The sequence below is a fragment of the Octodon degus genome, unplaced genomic scaffold (assembly GCF_000260255.1).
Source record: "Octodon degus isolate 3935 unplaced genomic scaffold, OctDeg1.0 scaffold00092, whole genome shotgun sequence".
Classification (NCBI taxonomy): Eukaryota; Metazoa; Chordata; class Mammalia; order Rodentia; family Octodontidae; genus Octodon; species Octodon degus.
In genome coordinates, this window is record NW_004524668.1 from 10,795,734 (window position 1) to 10,820,586 (window position 24,853).

A 24,853-nucleotide genomic window follows, 5' to 3' on the forward strand; every position below is an offset into this window, starting at 1 on the left:
AGAATACAAAAGACAGAGGGAGGCGGGGGATGTAGCTCAGCGTCGCAGCGCCTGCCTGGCAAGCACGAGGTCCTGAGTTTGAACACTGCCCCCCAAACACACTGAGATATTACCCAAGATATGAGGAAGCTCTGAGAGAACTTCATCTTTTCACATTGGGCACTTTGCGGTTTGTTCATAGTTCAGATTTAATTCATACCTGGCCCTAGTGAAGAAAATGGTTCCTGTTCGCCCTAAAGCTGAAATGAAAACTATTCCTGTTTCTATGGCTGCGAATCCAGTCATTTTTTCATACCTACCGCTTACCCGAGTTATTATTTATTTTAAATGTCAAAACTGTATAGGAAAACACAGTAAAACATACTAAGAACACCTGCTGGCAAGCCTCCAGGCCTCTCCACGCCCTCGCCCCACCCAGCCTCTGCGCTTACCTGAAGTCCTTCAGCTCCTGCTTCGCACTGCTGTCCTCTCTCCTGCTTTCACTTGGGTCTGCAGCAGCTGCCAGCTGAAAGCTCCGGGTGACCGGGCCCCCACTCCGTTCTCTAGATTTTACACTGAACCGGTCTGTTCTTTTCTTGCTCGCCAGAGCAGACTTGCTTTGTAAAACCGCTTTGCTTTTCTGCACCCGCACGTGCAGGCTCCGGGACGGCTTGCCAGTGAGCTGAGCAGAATGACTCTTGGCCACGGCTTTGGGCTTCTTCCCCTCCACGTGCGCCACTCTGGCCACTCGGATGGGGCTGGAGTTCCTCAGGGAGGACGAGCTGGGTTTCTTGGACTTGACGGAAGCTGCGAATCTGACGTTCTGCTTGGACCTGAAGGACGAGGTGGGGAGCGGGGCCGGCGCGGGGCCCGAGCTGCGAGCCCTGGTCTTACCCAAAGGCGCCTGCGAGCCCTGCATCTTAATCTCCGCGTCCGCTGTCCGTCTGCGGTGGTTGTTACTATTCCTGTCACCACCTGCGGGTGACGGGTGTCCACCTTTCTTGGCTGAATGAGAAACTTTTTTTTTGGAAGGAGAAAGGGGCTTTTTGGGACAGCTAAAAGCAGCGTGCTTGTTCAGGCTTCCGATGTAAGTGAACTCCCTGTTACAGTACGGGCAGATGTGAGAAGACGCCTCGGACGTGTTCTTCAGGTCGGCCTTCTGCTTGGCAGATTTGTTTTTTTGAAGGATTGCTTTCTGTACAAGCTGATTTTTTTTCTTCAATGCATTCAACTTGAGCTTATTTGGTGACATTTTGCTGAGCTCAACACTAAAGTTCAGCCTTTTGGGCTGTCCCATTCGCCTGAAGGCATTTTTCCCCGAACTGTCCAAAACCACCACTCCGTTTTTGGGTTGTACAGTTTGCTTCAGTGGTACTGGATTTTTCTTAGGGGTGTACCTCTTCTTGTCACTCGCAGAAGCACACGCCAGGATGTGTTTGTGCAACTCAGGCATGTTGTCAACACCTTTTCCACATTTCGTGCAGCGAATGGCAGTGGTGAAAGTCTGTGGAATATTGTGGGTAGTGAAATTCGTGGCCGTCACCCCAATACCCATGGGGTTGCGGTGGTGGTACTGAAACGGAGGTGGCTTAAAGCTCGGGTAATGCTGATTGAGACCCAATCGGACATCGGGATCTTTCGTCTTTATTCCAGAGGCCATTATCTTTATGGTGGTATAAAGCTCTTCAGAGGAATCGTTCAGGTCTTCCTCTTCTTTGGAGGTTTCCAAAGGATCTTCTGGCAGGCCCGGCATGTGCTCCATCTGGGCCTTGCTGGGGTCCGTGAAGTTCTGGGGCCTCAGGGTCCCGCTTTCGAACTCATGGTGTGTACACACCTCATCAGGGTGCAGATCTCGCTGGTGCTGCTGCAAATTGCACAAGAAAGCAAATTCTTTTTTACAAACGGAACACACAAAAATATTTCCAACTCCATGCAGCAAGAGTCGATGTTCTGACAAATCTGACTTATCCCTGAAAAGCTGCACGCAGAATTCACACTTGAAGGGCCACTCCTCAGCATGGACAGACAAATGCTTGCTTAGATCTTTAATGGAAAGGAAAGGGGATTCGCAGACATTGCAGATGAAGTTTTTGTTGAACGTTTCCTGAACAATATCCTGCCCAACTGCAGACTGGGGCTCCTCCCTGGGCTTCGGGCTTTCGGTCTCTACTTCCTCTTGTTTAAATGTCATTGCAGGGAGAGAAGCCTCCAGGTTATCGCCGGAGGACACCACAGATGACACGGCTGAGAGAGGGGGTGGCGATGGGGATGAAGAAGAGGAGGAGGAAGAGAATGAAGAGGAGGATGAGGAAGATGAAGAAGAAAGCGTTGGAGGCCCAGGTGAAGCAGCTGGCAAGAGTGACTCCCCGGGAGGTGCAGGAGAAGGCGAGGGTGACACTGTTGGGGAAAGAATTGGAAGTGGAGACTGTGCAGTTGCATTGGAGAGTGGAGAGGAACATCGGTGAGGAGATGCACTGGAAGATGGGGCAGGAAGAGGGACAGTTGGAAGGAGGGGTGGGGGTGGAGTAGCAACCGTTAGCACAGGAGGACATGCCAGGGGAGAAGGGGGATCGGTGGGGATCAGGAGAGGAGGCAGCTGACTGGAGGGCTGGGAAGGCATCTGTAGGGTGGGGGATGAGGGGCACACTTCAGGGGGCAATTCAGCAGCAGGGGTGGAGAGGTGAGAGTCAGACCCGAGGTTGGGATCTGGCTGGGCTTCTAGGGATTTACAAGGGCTTGGGCTCCTATTCACATCAGGAGTACTCTCTACAGGTAAGTCTATACCATTATATTCATTGAGAAGAACCTTTTGCAGCATGCAGGTGGTTGGTTTCTTTTTCTTTACAGCACTACAGGTTGGCTGAGCTGCATGGTTTTCCTTGAATTCCTTGCCTTCAGAGTCACTGCAAGGCTTTTTATGCACGCTGAGGTCTAACACAGACTCCCACTGGACGGGAGTCTTGCCAGTCCCCTCAGCCTTCTGTTTGACTCCACTGGATAAATCCAGGGGTTGCTGGTTGCACACATTGCTAAAGGTAGAACTAGCCACCCAGTCTTTGGATAATTTGTACTCATCGAAGGAAGGAGGGCTCCCACTTTCTCTCTCCTCTCTCCCAGGCAGACTCCAGGCAGGTGAGTCGCTGCGACTTTCTAACTTGGGTTTCTTGGGAGTGAGCCCCGAGTCTGACCACGTAGCTTTTCCATCGCTGGGCTTCCCAAAGTCTCGAGGGGCAGGACTGTGCTGCGGAGAGCTGGGCGGGGAGCTGGTCCTCCTCTTAAACCTGCTTGAGGTCACAGCTAACATGGATGCAGGCGCAGACACACACACGGGACCCAACTTAGAGACTTCAGATGCCGAAATCCCTGCAGGAGGAGCCAGCTTATCCTGGGTTTGAAGGAGCTGTTTGAGCTTTGAGGACAAATAAACACTCTTCTCTCTGTGGAAAGACACAGCCTCTGTTGTGGATATGCTGAGAGGCAGGGTCAAGGAACACGACGGGGCAGCGGGGTCAGAGTCTGTCTCGGCTTTAACTTGGGGCAGCACAGGTGGGCTTGCAGTTCTCCGTTTCTTGGCCTCACAGTTTGTGCTGCTTGCAGGCTCTTTAGCAAGCTCATCTGTTACAGGGACCAGTGTGGTCTTTACATTCTGAGTAATTTCTACTGTGACCGGAGTAAGCAGACAATTTATGCCGTATAAGTCTGCAGAATTAGCCTCCATCTCAATCACATCACAGTTACTAGTGCTGTTGTTGGTCTGAATTTTGCCATCAATGTAGTAATTTAAGTTTTCCGAGATGTTGCTAGAAATGTCCATGATGTAGACATCATCTGCATCCCCCTCCTCCTCTGGCTCCGTGCTTGGTACGTAGACACTGGGGGCAGGCTGGGCCTGCTCCGCAGGGGGCTGTGGCTCATCGAGGAGGCCACCTTTCCGCCGGACGCCTTTGGGAATCAGGTGGCGTTCGTGAACTCTGCGCTGATGTCGTCTCATGTTCGTGTGAGTGCCAAACACCTTCTTACAGTATTTGCATGGATGAAATTCCTTCACTCCCCCGTTCTCCTCCACGACAGAAGGAGCTGCCACTTCTTGGGACACTTTCTCCGAGTGTGAGGTCAGGCAGTCTTGTCCAAGATGGGGAGGTGGGGTCGGCTCATCATGAGCAGCAGCATTTTCTCCAGCAGCCTTGCTGTCAGCTAGGTCCTCGGATGGCTGCACCACTACACTGGCTTTTCGCTTTAGACCTGCTTCGTGGCGGCGCTCATGCCGTCTCCGGTTAATCTGAGTGCCGAACGCCTTCCCACAGTACTTGCACTTGAAAGCATGGTTGATTGTAGACATGTGGATATGCATGTGGCGCTCCAGCCCCTGCTTGGTGGTAAACTTCCTTTCGCAATGCTGACATGGAAACATGAACGTTTCAAATACATCACCATTGACCTCCTCCTTGGCTTCAGGGATTCTGATAAGTGGAGTCACTTCGGAAGAGTCTTCAGGAGCTTCATTTGAAATACTTTTTGTTTCTTCGAATAAATCCTCTGGCTTCTCATCGCAATGTATCTCTGGCTCTTTCACAGAACTTTCACTGGGCACGTCGGCTTCTTCCTCCCCTTCTTCCAGTTCATCTTCTTCTTCCTCTTCTTCTTCCTCCTCCTCCTCTTCCTCCAGGTCATTCGCCTCGCAGTCTGTGGCTTGTTTTGCTTCTGGCTCTGGTTGGGGCTCACAGGCAGGGGGAGGAATCTGCAGCTCTGGAAGCATGTCCTGGCTGACCACCTCCTGTGGGGCGGGTGGCTGTTCAGGTGCTTCAGCCAAAGACCTCTCTTCCTCTTCTTTAGGGCCTGGAAGTAAAAAAACACAGAGGTAAGGGCAAAAATCTGCCCCTCTTTGATCAATTCCTATGATTCTGCCTATTATCACCTAAGAAGTGTGACGAAAAATTAAATAAATTCCACTTTATATAGGTCATTTATAAGTTAAAATGGTATGAATCCATCTCACTCATTCATTCAACTATTTAGAGAGTACTTGGTTTGCACCAGGCAACATTCTGGACATACAACTGCCAAGAACTCCCATCCTGCACTTAGATTCAGCGATGTGTATAGATACACATATATCTACAGCTTTAACAAACTGTAGATCAGGCATGGTGGCACCTGCCTGGCATTCCCAGCATGTGGGAGACTGAAGTGGGACTGTTATGAGTTGGAGGCCAGCCTGGGTTCCACTGGGAGACCCTGTCTCAAAAACAAACAAAAAACATAAAGAAAAACTATACAGCTTGGGGATAAAGGCATGAATCTGAAAATATACATTAAACTATCCTCCCACCCCCTAAAAAGGTGATGCTACCAAAGAGGGCAGGAAAATGGGTTGATAGGGATGAAAATGATGAAATTATGTTCTGTGCATGTATAAACCCATCAAAAGGAAACCTATTAATCTGCATATGTACTAATAAAATCTGTATATATACTAATAAAAAATGTGAAAAAGGTTTTATCAATCACAGTTGTGTTGGGAGTTACAGCGTTTACAGCTGTGCTGGAATCGCAGCTACTGAATTTCAGGAGCCTACCTATAAATTTCTATTTCTCATGATTCCAAACTGAAACAAAGAACTTGCTAAATGTATCACCAAGTTAAATTCTTGACAGTGCACCTTGAGAGAGTGACCACTCTCCTTTGGGACTAAACCACTTACTGAGAAACTAAAACACTTTATAGGATACTCAGAAGACTTGCAGGTCAAACACACTAAGAAGAAATCACTTCTTAGTTTTAAAATATCTAAGGAGAGAAGTCCTCCCATAGCAAATTTATAAGCTCAGAGTTAACATCATGCTAGACATGGTCAAGAAAGTAAGACTGGGGGAGGGGTGGGAAGACAAAGAAAGAGGGCCAAGATGAGGCCAAAGAGGTAACCAGGGGCACCTACTAACATGAGACATTACAGGCTGTTGGCCTTTATTGAGACAACAGAGCTGCCAGAAGGTTCTGAGAAATGACATGACGTGATGCATCCAAGAGAACCACAGATGCTATCAGGAAGATGGAAAACTCTAGGTGGACAAGCAAGACAGATGGACAAGAGAGGCCTGTTCTATGCTCCAGAAGGGCATGGTGGTGACACAAGAGGTGGCGGGGCTGCAAGAGCTGACCAGAAGAGGTTTAACTCTGATACGTATTTTGGAAATAAAGCCAAAGCACTGCCTGTGGATGGGCTGCGGTGATTGAGAGGCACTAGGAGCGACTACACTAAAGAGCCACAATGCCATTCACTAAATGCTAAGGCTGTAGGAGCAGCAGGTTTGGTTGTGTGTGGGAACACTGCGTGGGAAACCAAGAGCTTACTTTGGCCACAGTGGAGTTTAATGTATACAATGTGATAGCCAAGTGAAGGCTTATATGCATAGGTTTTTGGGTTTTTTTTTTTTTTTTTTTTTTTTTGGCGGAACCGGGGATTGAACTCAGGCCCTTGCGCTTGCCAGGGAAGTGATTATTCCATTGAGCCATCTCCCGGGCCCCAAAATGGCAGAAAGGTTTTTTTTTGTTTTTTTTGGGTTTTTTTTGCTTTCTCAGAATGCCTTCAGGGCATGTTTGCCTGGCTGGAGTTGTGGGGATCCAACCACAGCAACCTGAGGCAGACTGCTTTGTTGAAGCAGCCTATGCATAGTTTATGGATCTAGAGCCTAGTGATGTCCCAGTCCTCGGGTAGAAAAGGAGGATAGGAGACAGCACTGTGTACCGGGGACTGCACTGCTGAGAAGGTGGGCAAAGCCCAGTGAGGCCTCTGAAGAGCAAGAGCACAGCCTGGTGACTCATCCACATGGCTGCACTGACAAAGGTTCTACAATCTGAGGTACAGGATCTCAGGACAAATCCTGAGGGCATTTCACTGACCTTCTCAGACCAAAAAGCTACAACTCTTGTTACACAGGTCCTGCTTTACCTTGGTCTTAACCATCCAGTAGAAAAGTATGAAGACAAAATATAGGAAATAAAGCCATGCTGTTAAGTTGAGCTGTGGGGGACTCAGGTCAATAATTTCTGACATTGCCAGTTAAACAGAAGACCCAATGCTATTATGGGCTACTGGACTCTTTTAGAATACTTTGCTGAGTTTACACACCTATAATATTCAATAACGGAACTTAGAAAAAATGAGGTATACCTATGAATGTCCATTTTGTATCTGTGTATTCAAAGTGGTTGGGATAGATATATAGTTGCACTCTCTTAATGAATAGAATGATTTGTTCTAATGGTGTCTGTAAATAGGATCACAAGTCCGCATCTTGTACAGCAATTAACCACTAAGAAGAATATATGCAGTGTATTATTTGTTGAAACTGTACTTCCGATTTGATTTGAAACTGTCTCATTGCTGTTTAAAAGAGCACAGCCTGCAGGCCAAGAGCCCTGTTTCAAGGAGACAATGAGCGACTAATTCCAGTGTGGGCCACAGGTAAGATGAAAACTAAGAGCAGAACACTGCTTCCGAGGAGGTCTGGTGGCCAGGACAACAGCTACAGTGCAATGGTGAGAACAAATGCTTAATGGAGTTTATAAAGAATGGAAGGAGAAGCTCTTTCAGGGCTCTCTGTAGAGGAAGACACAGTGGGCTAATATCTGGACGGAAAGCATTATCTGGACGAGAATGAAGCGGAGTTATTTCCCCAACTGCTCAACAACTATGTACTAAGGACATACCACATGCAGCACTAGAAAGCAGGATTCCTGCAACCCATCCTTCACTCACTTTTAACATGTCTATATGGACCATATCCATAGCTACAACTATAGGTAGGTAAAGCATAAGCATGCAGTAGGGTGAAATGTTAACCAAAGCTGTAAGCAACTATCCCCTAACATATGTGGAGTCTGGAAACACTGGAGGCAGCTAACTTGGTTGGGCTAATGAGGGAAGGCTTCACACAGAGAATATTCAGCAAGCCAAACCTGAAGCATATACAAATCAGTGACAGCAGAGGAAAAGCTTACAGGGAGGAATCAAACGTGCAGGACACTGTGAACAAGTGTGGATTTGTGTGGAGGCACTGGACACCAATCAAGGTGTTCTGGAAGATGGCAGGAGAGTCCGTCTCGTGTAGAGACTGGGTCTATTAAAGGCCTTGGGAGGAGGACTTTGCCTGATGTGGAGACCAAACCTGATAGCATGGTGCTGGGATGGGCAAAATGGTCTAAAAAAAATGGGAACAGAAAAAAGGCGTGAGAGGCAGGAAGGCTGGCCCATCTGTCCAGACCCAACACGCTGCTGCTAACAGACAGAAACATCCGCCGAGAGTTCGAGCCACGTAAGGTGAACACAGGCGCAACTGTCTGGCGCTGTGCTCCTGCAAAGACAGCCCAGCCCTACTTCTCCCAACAGGTACCACATTTAGTAGCAGCGAGGCTCCTGCTTCTAAATGGACCCGGCCTTCCCCCCCAGCCAGTGCACTCATTCCACGAGGCTTCGAGAAGATCAGGCCCCAGCATCCAATGTGGCAATCCCATCAAAACAGGGGCGTTTTTTAAAAATATATATTTTAACAAGAACCCAAGTCAAAAGCAAAGTCAAAATAAGACAACAGAAAATCTAGTTCTAAAGTTCAGGAATTCTTTCTAACGCATACCCGTCACAGTATGTCTTTCTGTGACAAAGGATAGAGTCTTTCTGTGACAGATGAACCACCTGATTTAAAACTGGTCAAAGTTACAACAAACCAGTGTTTGATTTCATCAAATCGTAAGGCCCACATCAAAGTTCATCCATACACCCAGTGTGGCCTGCTGAGTTTTAAACAGAAAGGGGTGTGGGGAACACAAAGACAGCCTGAACTGTTTGCACTTTTTATAGTCCAGTTGCTGAGGACAATGCAGAACATTCAAGGAGGCCAACGACTACACTACACAGGCCTAAGCTCACTCTAGAGAACAGAGCCAAAATTGGACAGGCAAGAGCAAGACTCTTTGTTCTCAGGAAATCGTGGTGTAGCAGGAAAAAGGAACTGTCTTGAATTATTTCTTTTTTTTTTTTTTTTTCTCTCTTGATACTGGGAATAAAACTCAGGGCTTTGTGCTTGCCAGGCAGGTATTGTGTTGCTGAGCTACATCCCCGGCCCTTTGAATTATTGAGAAACTTTTTTTTTCTTTTTTTGTCACCAAAGGTAATAAACTCCAAGTTTGGTATCAGAAGGCAGAGCTCAGCTTTCCAAGGACCTGGGAGATGATGCATGTGTCTCTCTCCCCCCGACAGAGTAAGAGGTATTTACTGCTCACTGACACAGAACATGAAGGCAGGTTTAGGGACCAAGAGAGGAAGACAATCTCTGCTCTGCAATCAATTAATTTTGTCTTAAATCAATGACACGGACTTCCCAGGCAACCCAAGGACTCATCTGTACCTAGTTCCAGAGAACTCCATTGTTCCTGCTTCATAAAAGAGCAAAGAAAACCACACTTCTTTATGAATGCCATCATCACAAACAGTGCTAATAAAATGGCTATAAAAGGCCCCTAAAATGTGTTATTTTTGCCCTCCTACATCTGTTTCTTGACAGAGACGCAGCCTGCATTCTGAAACCTGGCTGCTTATACTACCATGAACAACACCTGAGCAAGCTCTGGGTTTGGCATAAACCTGCTGGTAACAAGTGAGGACACACCTCCCTCATTTCCACACCAAGTTCGAGGAATGGCTCAGCCACTGTGAGCCCGGAGCCACGAGGTCTCTCTGATGAACCTGTAAGCCCTGTCTTCCTACAGATTCTTACATCAAGAAAGGCCTACAATATTAATCCTGTGGGAAGCAACATGGAAAGATAAATCAACGATCTCAAGACTGGGTGTGGTGGTACACCTGTAATCCCAGTGCTTAGGAGGCTGAAAACAGGAGGATGACTACAAGTCTGATCTGTATCGTGAGACCCTGTAAACCCTATACTAAATATATAAAAAAACCAATTTAAATTCTAACAATAAAAGCACATTTCTTGTTACATAAACTCAAAGGTATTTTCAAATCAATGTTTTACTAAAGTGTGAAATGTGTACACGCATGTTAAAGTGGATAAATCATAAAGCAGATAGCAGACTGAAATGTTTACAAAGGAAACGACCCCACACAACCACCACACGGATTCTTAATGGACACTGCTAGTGTCCCAGAGGCCTCCTCATGGCCCTGCCGGGCTGGGCTTTACCACCATACATTTGTACTGATGGCTTTAAAGTTCATTTTCCTTATAAATGTTACCATGTAGTATGTTTCACTTCACTGAAACAGAATAATGTCATTTTTCAGCAAAGAGACTCTTTAATAATTTAATAAAGGGCACATAGGATGCGGAAGGTTCAATTCAACATATAAAATTCAGGCATCTTTTTTGCCTGAGTTTACCCCCCCCCCCCCGCCCCTTTGTAGTTCTTGGATCCCCAGAAAGGCAAGAGGAGACACAAAATTAACCGGAAACATATACCGCAAATGAGACAAACTCAGAGGACCACACTTACCTTCTGCAGAATCTCTCATATTTGCTGGGGTAAAATCTGGCTCACTTGTCTTCGGCTGTACGTCTTGGGGTTTGTTTCCTTTGTTTTTATTTTCCTGGGATTTTTTCTTCCCTGCAATACAACATTTGTTTACTCATTCATTATCATTCTGTATTCTTGAAGGAGACAATTATTAAACCTATCATAGCAAACTGTGTCACTTAGGATTCCTGAGGAAATGAATGATGAACACAGGTATTTTTAAGTCCTGCCAGAAAAAATATCTTTGAATCTTACATCTTTTAGAAGCTTGGGCTTGGCTTCCTTCACAACTGTAATAGCTACTAAATTAACAGTTGATATAGTCTCAGAAAGTTAAAAATATTAATTCAAAGAAAGATTAATACCAACAGCAAGTTTAATGCTCCACAAGTGACAGGTCTAGCAATTATCGAGAGCAGCAGATTAGAGAAAAATACTACTGTGCAGTGTGACATGGGGCCATTCTGGTTAAGACACGATTACTTCTATCTGTCAAAGCAAAACAATAGAAGTAGAGATGCCGCTGAATCACAAGGCACCCACGTGCACAACAGCTCCGATATCAAATGTAGAGAGGTTCTGAATAATTCACTGTCTGCCAGCATGGCCACCAGAAGGCCTGAGGGGTGAGATTCTACATCCAGCGCAGCTCAGTATCTCATTAGCAATTCGGGGGACAAAATTCAAGAGATGCCGTCTGCATTCCAAGTGACTCCATAATTTAAAAGGGAAGATTAAAATACACATCTCTCTGAGAAGATGAACAGTGAACTGAAGTCCTACATGTACTCAAAAGAAGCGCTAAGTAGACTGCCGGTTCAAAAGCTTGGTCTCCTAGGACTAACCCAGAACTAGGAGCCCGTTTTTAATTTCCAAATTCCTTTCTCCTAGCCCTCATGTTCTGCAGTATCCGGATGCCAACGGCCCCCACCATGTGCTGCTCTCTCCAGACAGGAAGTCCCCAAAGCCCACGGGCTGCCCTGCCTCTTCTGGGACAAGTTCCTCGCCATGCGCATCTCGGAATTAATAAAATCACCAATGAAAAACTACTCAGCTTCTGGAACACATGGAAAATTATATTCTCCGTAACAGACAACTACGACAGAGGGCTCCAATCAGCTAAAATGTGGACACTAGCTGAAAAAGATGAGGGACAAGACAGGGTTGCTGAAAAGACGGTTAAGAAATGGAGCAGTGAATTACAATACACAGCAAGTGACAATTCTAAAAAATGCCTCCTGATTTAGAAAAAAATTGAAGCGATGTAACAAGAAAGAAAAAAAGCATGAAATACTTAATAAGCAGTCATTTAGTTTGTTAGTCTTTAAAAGTAAATTCCAAAATGCTATGTTAAGGGCCTGGTTCTTCAGCCAGCACGAAAACCGCTTACAGACACATGCACGCATGCTTCATTCGGGCAGCCACGGTGCGCAGGAGTACCCCCACCTGCCGACAACACGCTCTTCATTTAGTCCCACATGTACTTAAGATGGAGCCTCGGACACAAGCATGACCTTCGCAAGAACCACATCCTGGTACAAAATCCGGGTCTATACTGCACCGGCAGCTTCACGTCTCCAGGCGGAGAACTGTAAGCGAATCCCCTCTGTAAGAGGCACAAATACAGACACCCCCGTCCACAGGGTTTACACTGGCCACTTCGTTCCTTAGCCATGCTATCACCATTTATCCTCCAGATGATGACAGAGCCTCTGGAGGGACAAGGGAATGCAGACTCTCTCCTGCTAGCCAGTTCTCTTGTCCCCAGTCTGACACATACCCTCCCCGTGTGTGGTGCTCAGCTGGCACTGGATTAGACAGTGGACAAACTACGCGTCCACAGACAAGCAAATAAGCGTCTATCTGCCTCCCACGGGAGCCAGCACGGTGCTACGGTGGGGCCTGAGGAAGCTCACAGCTCCTCTCTCCATCATGTGCAGGCCCAACTGCCTCTGATGCTCCACTCAAACGCGAGGCTCAGCCAGCTGGGCCTAGAACACCTCACGATGCCGCACACTGCCAACCCCAGTACTCTGGAGGCTGACTCACGAGAATCATGAATTTGAGCTGAGCCTGGGCTACTTAGTCAAACTTTCTGTCTCCAAGTAAAAAGGGCTAGAAATATAGTTCAGTGGGAGGGGCCTGGATTCAAACCCTGGTGCCACCTGAAGGGAGGGAGGGAGGGAATTAAGAATCACAGATGCTCTTCCTTCAATCCAAACCACAAAGCTTTCTATCTGTAGCACCTCATATACAAGGCAAGGTGAGGAATGTGACTTTTACCTAGTGACCATTTATTTTCTACTTCATATGATGTCTGTAAATAAATTAAAATGGAGAGGTGCGGCCTAAACCTGGCCTACCTGCACACACCTCACGATCCCCGCCCCGTGTGCTGCACAAGGCCAGCTGATGGGTCAAAAACAAACAAACAAACAAAAACAAACAAACAAAAAAAAAAAACAAAGCACACTGGCTTGCAGGTGAGTAACAAGATTTCTAGGCTCCTATTGTAAGACAGTGGAATTTCAACACTACCTTTCATTACAATATACTGAAAATGTAGTCACAAAACTTCCTAAAAGGTAAAGTTTTATTTTTAGTCCCTGCCTAAAAATGTGCTAATTGTCCATTTTTGGACTCCTCAAACGTAATCAGTGTGACATTCATTTTGTGCCCTCAGCGGTCTGCCTTGAAAGCAACGATCCCAGAAACAAACCCTGAAGAAAAGACTGAAGGAGGAAAGGCTCCTGTGCCAACCCAATTCAGAGGACAAGAGTAAGCTGCCTGCGATGGCTCTGGGGTACCCCAAAGTTTCAACTGCATCTGATGGCAGCAGAGTCAGGTGACTCTCAGCCGTGGTGGTGTGTCAGGTACTGGGGCTGTCTTGGAGCACTACAAGCTCCGCCTACCAGATGTCATCAGTGCACTGTCCCCCCACTGTGACAAGCACAAGTCCCCAGGGGGGAATCTCTCCAGGCTAAGAGATGTGGGGCTATACCAATGTGTGGTGTTTTTGAGTCACTAAAGACACATGGGACTCGGCAGATATGTGTTTACTGAAGGTGAAATAACCACTCAGATAACCCTAATAAAAACAAAGGAATGGAACAATTAAGAGTTGTCAGCAAAATGACTTGGTGACCGATGATACATCTCTAGCGTGACTCAAAGATCCTTCATTCAGGGATCTTAAATCATCCAACACATCAAACAATTTTCTCAACCTTAACCAGAAGCATCTTCATGGATTTTCTATTAGGGCTTAGACCAGAGTGAAAGGCTTATTATCAAAATCACCTGTCCTGCTTGCTAGTTTATGGTACAAACTGAAGACAGGGGCCACAGAGACATAAATCAGCCTGTGACACAGCTGGCAGTGGGCACTAGGGGTCCTGCTTACACAGTTGCTTGATGTCTCCAGGACAGATGGGGGAACCTGCTACGCGTTTTTCAGTCAGTAGTTCTTTCCTGTGTTTGAGTTCTAGCCTACATGCCAATAAGTTAAAAAATAAAATAAAATAAAAACCCAAACCTAGGGCAAGCCAAATGGCTCAGCAGATCAAAGAGCCTGCAAGCAGGCACAGGGGCCTGCAGTGTGGGCACCAGCCCCACCATGGGGCGCTCTGTGACGGCAACTGAGACTGGGTGTGGTGGCGCGTGCCTGTAATCCCAGCTCTTGGGAGGTTGTAAACAGGAAATCACCATGAGTCTGATCTAGCAGTGAGACCCTGAACACCCTGTAGACCTTTCCCTAAAAAAAATACAGGAAAGAAAAACAAACAAAAAGAAACACCCCATAACTATCAGGATTGTCCCAAAGCAGAGGGGCTTGCCTGGCTTCTATCTGCGAGGCGGGGGCACTGCAGGCGCCTGGCAAGTACACAAGTGCACTTACCATTGAGCTCCTGGGGGGTCCTACATGGTGCCACTGCCAGCTGGCTGCTCCACTTGGTCTAGATGAGAAAGATACAGGAATGAAACACAGAGAAAGTAAAGTGAAATGAGCACAGAGAAAAGCACAAGGGAAGGACAGGACAAAACTTTGTAAACAGAAGGTAAAGAAACACAAACAAGGATGGACAGGAGCAGGTGAAATGGAAGGAAAACAGCAGTTGTCCACTGCACCAGGGCTCTCACGTGCAAAACAAGTTCACTTCTGACGGTGGCTAGTCACCACGGTTAGGACCAACACAGCACACCTGTTCTTGGCCTGGACTACGCCTGCAGTTGTAACTTGACAGCCATACTGCTTAATTCTGTAGAAGACCGAGCAGTCCCAGTGGAGGCCTCTGCACTTAGCGCAGGCACTCAAGGTCCAGATATGAGTCACCTTTCCTAGGGCACAAAACTACAGTGACTCTGGGGCCAGAATGAATTATTTCTTAAGAACAACAATGGAGTATCTCTTAATTTTTTGTTCTTTACATCCACTGTCTCAACTGCAAGATTAAATAAATGACATGAAGCTGTCCTCTGTGTTGTACAGGAGTAATGATCAAGGGGAACATCACATTTGTCACCTTTTCCATTTTGACTTTGTTTTATGCCAGAAACAAATTACTGGCTAACAGCACAGACCCTGATCTGAACCAGGAGTGACTCACCACTAGGTAATACTAATGACACACGACTACAAGAGACACTGAGCAGCCACCAAGATGACTTTCTTAGACAACAGACAGTATCTTACTGCTGGGGTGCAAGTTGCAAAATCAAACTGCCTAAAGCAGCACATGAATAATTTAACCTACATCTGGACTATGTTGTACTATTCTAATAAACTAGACAAACACCAGGAAGTTCGGGAGAATATAATGTTCTACTTAAAAATGTTCAGGCACCAAAGGAATGCAAAATTCTAGGTTTGCTCAAGTTACATTAAAAATTCATCACAACAATGAAAGGCTGTGCATTCGGTGATTTAACAGAATTCAATTTAGAACTACAGAGCTCTGCATGTGGAGAGGAGCTACCCAACTTCAGAATACAAAATCAGAATTAAATACCACACACAGAAGGCAGAGCTGCCTGATCTTCATGTGGTAGACATACCTTCTTAGACAGCTGATTCCAAACTAGCAGCCCACCTCTTGGAGTTACACGATTATGCCATGGAAAGTCAGAGACATGGGCAACCCTGAACAGGCGAAGCACGACCTCCCTGAAGGACAGGCTGGGTCTGCTATCGCTGGTTCTCACCGCTCAGCTAGCTCTTCCTACAATGGAACCCTCCCCCGATTCCACACAATGCTACCTCCCAGGGTTGGCACTACCTCCCAACTACCAATGCAGTGTTTCTTCACCTTCCTTGGTGCAGTTTTCTCTTCACAGGTGACAGTGTGATGGCCTGTCATTCCTGCAATTCCCATGAGAAATCTGAAGGCTGTCAAAAGGCTTTCACACTAGGCTGAGCAAAGGATTCAACAAATGCTCATCATAAAGAGAGGACACAGGAGCTCAGGGAACAGGCGGACATGGGACAATGTGAGGAAGTGGCTACAGTAAAAGATGGGACAAGGGGCTGGACCTACAGCTTGCCCAGTAGCACAAGGCACTATGAATAGTCCTTACTACTACAAAAATAAAAGGTAAATCACCGTGTACCAGTGGGGCCAGGGTCCTCCTATTCGGCTCCCCAAATCGCACAAGCACATCCCTGGGCTTCATTTCATTACATCACATGAACGTCTCAAATCTCAAACCAAGTCCGCAGCCAAGTCCCATCCAACTCAACATGCTACCCTGTGTTCCCAGGAGCCTATTAGTATATCTCTTAAAAGAAATGTCACATGCATCTCACACAATGGTGAGAAAGTCACTGAAGTATATGAGTACATCATGCATCTTTCCTCTTTTTTAAAAAGAGAAAATGCTTCTTTTTGATGGTAGGCTAGCCATGGATGGGATTCAGCACTCAGGACATGGGGTCAAAGATAAGCCTGAATTCTTTTAAAAGCAAGATGAAAACATCTAACACCAAGCCATGTTAAAATGTTGGATTTCAAGGACCGGCCAAATAGCTCAGTGGACTAAAGTGCCTGCTTAGGCAGAGCACAGTGGCTGGGGTTTGATCCCCAGTGTGCCATGCCAGTCCTGCTCCTGGGAGGCACTGAGAAGGCGACTGACACTGAGTGTGGTGGTGCGTACCTGGAATCCCAGTGCTTGGGAGGCTGAAAACAGGACGATCACTGTAAGTCCAATCTACGTAGTGAGACCCTGTGTACCCTGTACTGATTGCATAATAAATAATACACAAATAAAATGTTGGACTTCTTTATGAGTTTTTTCAAAGGCTACAACTCTTAACAGATGTTAGGAAAGATGGCTGAGAGGTAATAGGAAAGTAATTTTAAAGAATGGTCAGATGATGATAAATACAAGAAAAAAAAGCATTGGCAGGGAGTGAGTCATCAGGGGTGTTTTGTATTTGGTGATGGTTTGATGTTCTGCAGTCTGGCAGCAAAAAACGGAAAAGCTGAACATGGACATTATAACAGCACGGTTTTCCACAAGGAAGTATGTTCATTTTAATATCCCTAACGCAGCTTTCCAGCAGTACCCTACAAATTACCAAAAATTAAGGAGGAAAAGCAGGAAACTGACAGTAGGACTGAATGAGACTAACAGCTCAAACACTGTAACCAGAGGGTTTCCATAAAAGCCACTAGTGTCATACCAGGGATGTGGCGGCAGGGTCAGCAGGGACTGCTGGAAGTGGCAGGGGCGGGGGGGAATCAGTGGGAAGATAAACCCACAGGGCAGTGCCCATTGGCCTGAAATGCTAAAGTGCTATGACAGCTGGTTTTTAGGAAAGTAACAGGCTGCATGTGTACTACAGGGTTCCCCCCCAATTTAAAATAATTTTGAAATTTACCAGATAGTAAAATAAACCTGCTAAGCTCCTCTGGCATAATCACAAATCATTTTCTGCAGTTAAATTCACCAAGAGCTGTCTAATCCTAGAGGCAAATTATAAAAGTAAGACCTCTGGTTTTATTTAAGTTGCTTATGGTATTAACACAGGACTCTAGGCTTTGCTACCAACAGAAACAATGGACGAGTTCTGGATTCTGCAGTTCTGCAGATCCCAGTACAAATTCCTGAAATGCTTGCTCCCCTTTGTGTGTATGTGTGTGTGTGTGGGGGGGGGGGTACAAAGAGCACAGCTTAAGGGAAACATACTTTCTAAAACAAGCTTTTATAATGGCTTTCAGGTAATTCCAAGTCTTAAAACAGGCTTCCCAAATAAACGTTGGCAAATTCAAATTAAGAAAGCATTAAATGTCCTTAGTCTTTGGAACCTAAAAAGTCTTGTGACATTTATAAGATGATTTTACCCACTAATTAAATGCTTCTAAACTTAAGTAAACTGCTAGCCTATTTTGTTTTATAACTGATCTTAACTTCTAGATTTCTGCCCATGGTTTTCAGGAGGATTACCTTATGGGGCAAAATGAATGCCAAATACAAAAACCTGGAGTCACTGCAGCGGTGCGTACTACAACTGCTTAGCAACCCTAAATCAGAGCAGACCACTGCACCTGTGAGACTGGTTATTCTCAACTAAAGACCTATTTGCTAACCCCACCCCTGCACAAAGCCTGTGCCAAATTTTATTTATCTGTGGTACCAGGGATCGAACCCAGGTCCCTGCACTTGCCAGGCAGGCTCTTATGCTGTTGAGCTATCTCCGCAGCCCCAGCCTGTGCTAAATACTGTATTCTGAAGAATTAGCTACAAAACTAGTTCAAAAATATTTTGAGAAGTAAAACTTTAGACATAAAGCTAAGACAAAATATAATTAAAACCCTTAAAATATAGAAACGCCCAAATGCCAGAACAATGGCCACACCGCGTTAACTAAAATCAAGCTACGCTGAATCCTCAGAGGTCAATTTAAAAGTGAAGCAAGAGGACATACATCAGGAGGTTCTTAGGTGGCTGCCCACAATGTGCTCCGTGGAACCTGGGTTCACAAACTTGACTTTTTTCATGATTCTGGTCACAAACACGGTTGGACAGGAAACTAATAAAATTCAACAGGCTGGCCACTGAATGGTCAGGTCACTGTTGACCTCAGGGGGCAAGTTGGTTGGCTCAGTTTTCATCCAATTTGGCCTGCGAACAAGGGCACCACTGCAATTACTTAGGGCCTATTTTTCCTCGTCTGATTACACTTTCTCACGTGAACACTTGGTTCCACCGTGCAAGCTAGTGAACAAATGACTCTGCAAAAGAAGCAATGCGTGCAAAGGGGAAATGGAAATGACCGAAAACACTTTTGCTGGTGACACTAACACAGTTTTACAAACACAAAACTTGAGAAGGGCTGCTGCTTTTCACTTTGCCTGTGCAGCAGGAAAACAGTACTGCTGAAAGGTTTTCTCTATCCTCTACCTTCTATCTGTATACTCAGTAAAACTGGCAGGGGTCGGGGGGTTCGCTATTCCCAGAAACATCAGACTCACAGCAAATCTGTATCACACACACTTATAAATATGTAACACAAATTAAAAATATTCAAACTACTACTAGATAGCTAAGCATTCACATTCGCACCCTTAACCTTTTAGTATATGAACATCCTTCAGCTCTTTTGCCTCTGTATCACATGACTTCAAACAAATTAATTTGTCTCCTCTCAGATACAGCACTTCATATTTTTTCCAGTTGCACTATACATGGTTATTATAGCCATCATTATTCAAATCAAATATCTAATTTAAACAATCATGTTTAGTGTCTACTGGCATTAACCCGAGGGCCAAGATCCTGGCAGTCAACTGTGATAATCATGAGTACTGTCAAGTAGCTCTTATTCTGCTCCTCCAAAACAATGGAAGAATAATAAGTACTTGAGTATACTATATTTCTGGTAGAGGTTTATAAAAACTGGAGGCATCCCCCCATCACTGTGCCTCTACATAATTTCTGAGGATGGCCTGTCATCACTCCAGTGGACAGCACCTTGGACCACATGTGCATGGGGTAAAATACAAAGCAGTCATACTGACAGACTGCTCACTGCTAAGGCTGTCTTTCAGAGTGAGGAAGCACTAAAGGAACTAAAATGCATTCTCTTAACTTTTCATGTTTAAAATTATAAATTTCATCTAAATTCCATTCCAAAATTTTCTAACAGATCTCTACTTAAAAGCAAAATTCTACTGGCCATGCAACGACACAGCTCCCTCTCAGATATGCTAGCGTACAACACACCACTATTCCAAAGTAGCCCCTGCTCATTATTTGTTAAAATAATTTTTTTGTGGATACTCTGTAAAGGTTCTGGAATGGCAGTGAAGTATTTTGATAATGTTTGAGTTGTTTATTAACTATCCAACACTTTAAAAGCCACGGGAGAACAAACAAGTTACTACAAAGATTCTGTCTGAAGAATTTAAAATTGCAGTTGCATGTCTTGCTTAACTTTGTAAAAATACAAGCCCACCCCGACCCCCAGAAACTCTACTAAAACGAATAAGGAGCAAATTTTGAGGAATAAAGAAGTATTTCACTCAAAGTAAAAAGAAGGGACGAATGGGATAGAGACAGAGGAAAGAAGAAGGTGGGGAAGGTGATGTGCAGATGGGTGTCAGGTAATGCAAGGCAACTCCAGGAAGGACACTGGGCCCCAGTGACCCTAACAGACTCCAGTGGGAGGAAGGACACCACTGAGAATGCTAACCCGAGCTCAGCGCTGGTCTCCAGGAGTTAACCTCTGCAGGGCTCCAGGAGACACTTGTATCTTTTGCCAGGATGATGGGTACAATAAAGCCCATGGGGAACAAAGGAGGCCAGGGAGAAGGGCTCCGAAGGGCCAGGTCATGCGGCACCAGTCCTTGCTAGGGCAATGCACAGAAGTGGGCCACACTCTGAACCCACTCATTTCTCCTCTCTCAGGAGGTCCCAGGGACCCCAAGATCACGCATCCACCCTGCCCCTATAATTGCTGTTGAGGTGGTACTATGAGTAGTGTGGACTCTCAACAACAGAAACCCACAAAACCAAAATGGCAAGTAACTACTGTATAGCCCCTGGGGGGCCATGATTTGATTAATGAGGAATAATTCTCTTCAAGCCAGATGGGAAACAACTAGGACACACACTGGCATTAATGACCCAATCCTATCGCTGAGGAGAAAATGAGATAACACACATGAAGAATGCTGCGTAGTCCTGGCACAGACACTAGAGGAATCAAATATCAGAATACTCGCAGCAGATTCTACTTAACACAATGCAGAATCCCTGCGCCCACAAGGCTGAACTGTCAACATGTGTTCCTCCTCCTGAAGACGACGACATTCTGCTTCCACTAACATTTCCTAACTCAGCCATTTGTTTTGTTCGTTCTACATGGAATCACAGGACCCCACCTAGAAATCATTATAGATATGTATAAGTCCGCTGAGGGCAGGAGACAAGAGAGAATTCTGTTACTTATTATTGGTGCTTTAACAGTACAAGTTGTGAGTATAATTCACTCTAAGTCTGAAACTCAAACTGTACTGCTACAACCAATTATTTCTGCTTAATTTTTTAAAAATTAAACACTGAGGTTCGCGTTAGTGGTTTTTAATCTTTTCAGGAGACACAGGTTCCTCTCCGGATAGCCACAATGGACTTACACACGTGAAAGGCAACACGGCGGACTTTGAGCTTCCTGTTATTGAAGCCAGGGAAGTGCTGTGTATCCACAGAAGTACACCTGTGTGATCCCTGAAAAAAACCCACTTCTTGGAATGTTCAATAAAGATTCGACACTGAGAATCACATTTGCTTCCCTAAAACTGGTATGTTTAACATAACTAATGAATTCCCCTAAGAAAATGGTTCTTTCATGCTTCTGCTTTTCCTCAATGTCACATCCAGAAAAAATGCAAAGAATTTTGTCAAACAAGTTCCCTGCAGGTGCCTCTATACAGTAATCTTCAAGCCTGTTTAATACCTAAGAGAACATATCCAAAACCTACCCAAAGTGTTACCTACATAAAGTCTGATTATAAGCCAGGCATAAAGGCACACATCTGAATCCCAGCCCTTGGGAAGCTAAGGCAGAAGGATCAGCTCAAGTCTGAGGTCAGTCTAGGTGACACAGTGTGTTCAAGACAAGCCTGAGTTAAAAAGACCTTGTCTCAAACACTACAAAATCTCATCCCAACATTACAGCAGAGCCGGAATGGCACAAACCAACAGACAACCATGAGCCCTTCCATGGGCAGCAAGCAGACAGGAGACGCGCTGGCTTCTCACCCAAGCCTCACCTGCCCCACCAACCTGTACAGGCATAAGCGTGTTGCTTCGGGTAACACATTAAACAAGGTGAATTCGTGCCCCTCACAATCTCTATCTAGTCACAGATCCAAAGAAGTCCTCTCTTCTTACCTAACTGTGAAGCTATTCATTCCACATATTAAAGTAAAACAGCTGGATTTTTACAAGAGCACGTGAGAAGATGCAAAAACTGTTCATGTTACACAAGTCTGCTGACAAGCGCACGTCATCACAGGAGAGTTTCACTGGTGCAGCCCATTACCATGGGATGGACCAAAGGCTGTTGGGTCAGGAATACTTCTGTAAGATTCCCGGTGCTGAAAACAACACTGCAGAGCAGGCCCTATACTTGCTTTGCAACTCAAAGAACGAAACAAGTACGCATGTGACTGTGCAAAGCCACAGTATTATCACCTGGTGGCTGTTGTTTCAATCTGGCCTCTTAATTCCACAGCTATATCCTAGTGCAGCACAACAAACTCCATCTTTGTACATGTCATAACATCAAGATACAGCTGAGCCACGATCTCTCCTCACCTCCACGGAGTGCACACACTCATTTCAGGCTCATTTTAAACAAGCCATCTACGGTGTATTTCTACCTAAAATATGTACAAGCCCACACAGTATATTTCTACCTAAAATTTTAGGTTATATACACGTATATATGTTATGTAAATATATATAAATTTATATACATCTGGAATTATATCAATGGTGTGTCACTCCACATACTTCTGACAATGACCCATGAGATTAACAGAAACTTCTCTCCAAAACTTAAAAGGATCATGAAGTTCAGCATCGCTTTTTAATATTTTCTGTACTACTGTAACCATGAATTTATTGTGACATAGTAATTATATTATTTTCTTATCTTGAATTTATGAATTTATACTTCTGACAGAATTATAAATGCAAACAGGCATTAAGTTTGCCACTCAAATTTGTTATTATTAAAATCCTATGAGTCATTTAAAGCAGAGAAGATATTCCTGTGACAGTACAATTAGCAGCTAATAAAAGTTTTCAAGACAAACCAATTTGCAATTTTAGCCCTTGTACAAAACTTCCAGTCAAATTGCAACTACTGACAGTTTGCTATTCTATTATTTTAGCCACTGAGAGAGTAACTTCAACTTCAGCGTTACCCAGCTGCAACCTCTCTTCTGGAAATGAGAAGAGTGGTGAATGAAGGACCAGAGCAGAGACTAGTACCCTACAGCATCGCCTGTACCACAAACCTACTGCAGGGAGTAACATTCAGACTCCCCCTGGCCGAAATTAACATCTTCACAGTGAAATGCACCTTCTCCATGGGGATAGGAAGTCAGCAGTCGCACTAACCCATAGAAGGACTCTAGTAACCCCACAGATCAAACACAAAACAACAGAACCAGCCAACAGAACCTGAAAGGTATATTCTACACCCTGAACTGCCTAATGAATGAAAACCAAACCTGAGATGCCAAACAGCAGAACGCATCACGTAAGAGCCAGAAACTGCACTGTGGGGCTTTCTAAACTGCAAAGCCAACTCCAGACGCCACACGCAGTTCTATTTTGAAGATCTAAACACAGGTGAGCAAACCAGTTTGCCTTCATTTTTGTGGCATGTGATGTCTTAAACCTACAAAGGGCTGCACCAAGAGGCAGGATTATGAATACAAGAAAAGACTGTTTATCACTATGGCTTAGGTCAAGAAAAAGAAAGGGATTTTAGCCTAAGGGGCACTCACTGCATTCTTTTTTTTAACCAAATGAAGACAAACTTTGACACTATGGTCGGTGACAAACAGCTTATTACAGGTGGGACTATGTTTTGGTCATATGGACACTGAACTAATACAAAGCATAAAATTGAAAATATGAGATGACCAAAGATTTTTTTTTAAACTTTTTTTTACGCAGCCCCTGACCAAAGATTTTGGATGCCATCTTATTTTATAAGATATATAGCACACACACAATATAGTTATCTATCTATCATCAGCATAAATCTCTTGCCTCTAAAATTATCCAAATACTCTGTGTGTGTGTCTGTGTGTATTTGTATTTTAGGGAAGGGTCTATAGGATGTTCAGGGTCTCACCAGTAGATCAGACTCATAGTAATCTGCCTGTTTACAGCCTCCCAAGAGCTGGGATTACAGGCGTGTGCCACCACGCGCAGTCTCAATGTCTCAGTGCACTCCAGGGGCAGAGCAGGCATGGCAGGCCTGGGGATCAAACCCTGGACCTCGCGCCTGCTTGTAGGCGCTTTAATCTGCTGAGCTAACTCTTTGTATATTAAATGTTATGTACTTTTAACATGTAGCATTTTAAGTAACTACACACTTATCAGATAATGATTAAAACTTCCATCAAAAAATATTTTGCAATCCTGGAATCATAACCACAGACACAAGAACAGGAAACAGCTACAATTAATGTCTCAGAATTCAGAGAATGTTATCTCCTACTTCATAATCCCTCAGGACTTTTTTTTCTTAATATATGCACCAAGTTTTAATCTTTTAAGGAAAATTATTTCCACCTAATTTTTGTGGAGAAAAAAGAAAAATATTTTAAGAGGTTTGAGAAATGAAAGCACAGACACCTCAGCTAGCTTTGTCCTCTGCCTACTACTGTGTGTCTGAGGTCTGAGAAGGTGTTAACCATCTTCTGCACCTTTAAGGAACTAAAGACCTTTCAGGAAAGGTTTCAGGCACAAAGAAATGTATTATGTTTCATTCCAGAGTTAAAGTAAAATTGACTTTTTAAAATGTATACACACAAAAAAATTCTAGAGACTTTATTGAGAGATAAACACAGAAAGAAACTCAGCTGCTCATTACGAAAACAACGCAAGTGTGCGTACAACAGGTTGGGACAACTCTTCTCCCCTCCTGCTATCTTCTGACAGCCTTCTTCCAGTGGAATGAGTCAAGCAGCTAGATGCAGAACAGCTGCATCAGCAAACGAGACTTCTTAAGGTGTTGCTTCAAACAGCTCATACAGCCCGTCCTTTTAAGGGGCGCATGTTCATGGAAAGCTGTTCCCTCCAAATAGGCACTCGGGC

General features: G+C 44.8%; 1 protein-coding gene across 4 annotated transcripts in view; it reads right to left on the minus strand.

Moving 5' to 3' along the window:
- Positions 1 to 24,853, minus strand: part of Prdm2 (PR/SET domain 2) — a 101,876-nt gene that overhangs the window by 34,117 nt on the left and 42,906 nt on the right. For 2 of the 4 annotated variants that reach the window (XM_023722432.1, XM_023722433.1), the window contains exons 6-7: positions 10,493 to 10,603; positions 432 to 4,815 (exon numbers count right to left, since the gene is read on the minus strand). In XM_023722432.1, the coding sequence (XP_023578200.1) occupies positions 432 to 4,815; positions 10,493 to 10,603 (4,495 nt within the window). Of the gene's footprint in view, positions 1 to 431; positions 4,816 to 10,492; positions 10,604 to 11,997; positions 12,021 to 14,411; positions 14,470 to 24,853 lie in introns of those variants that run through there. The other 2 variants (XM_023722434.1, XM_023722435.1) reach the window with 2 other exon arrangements.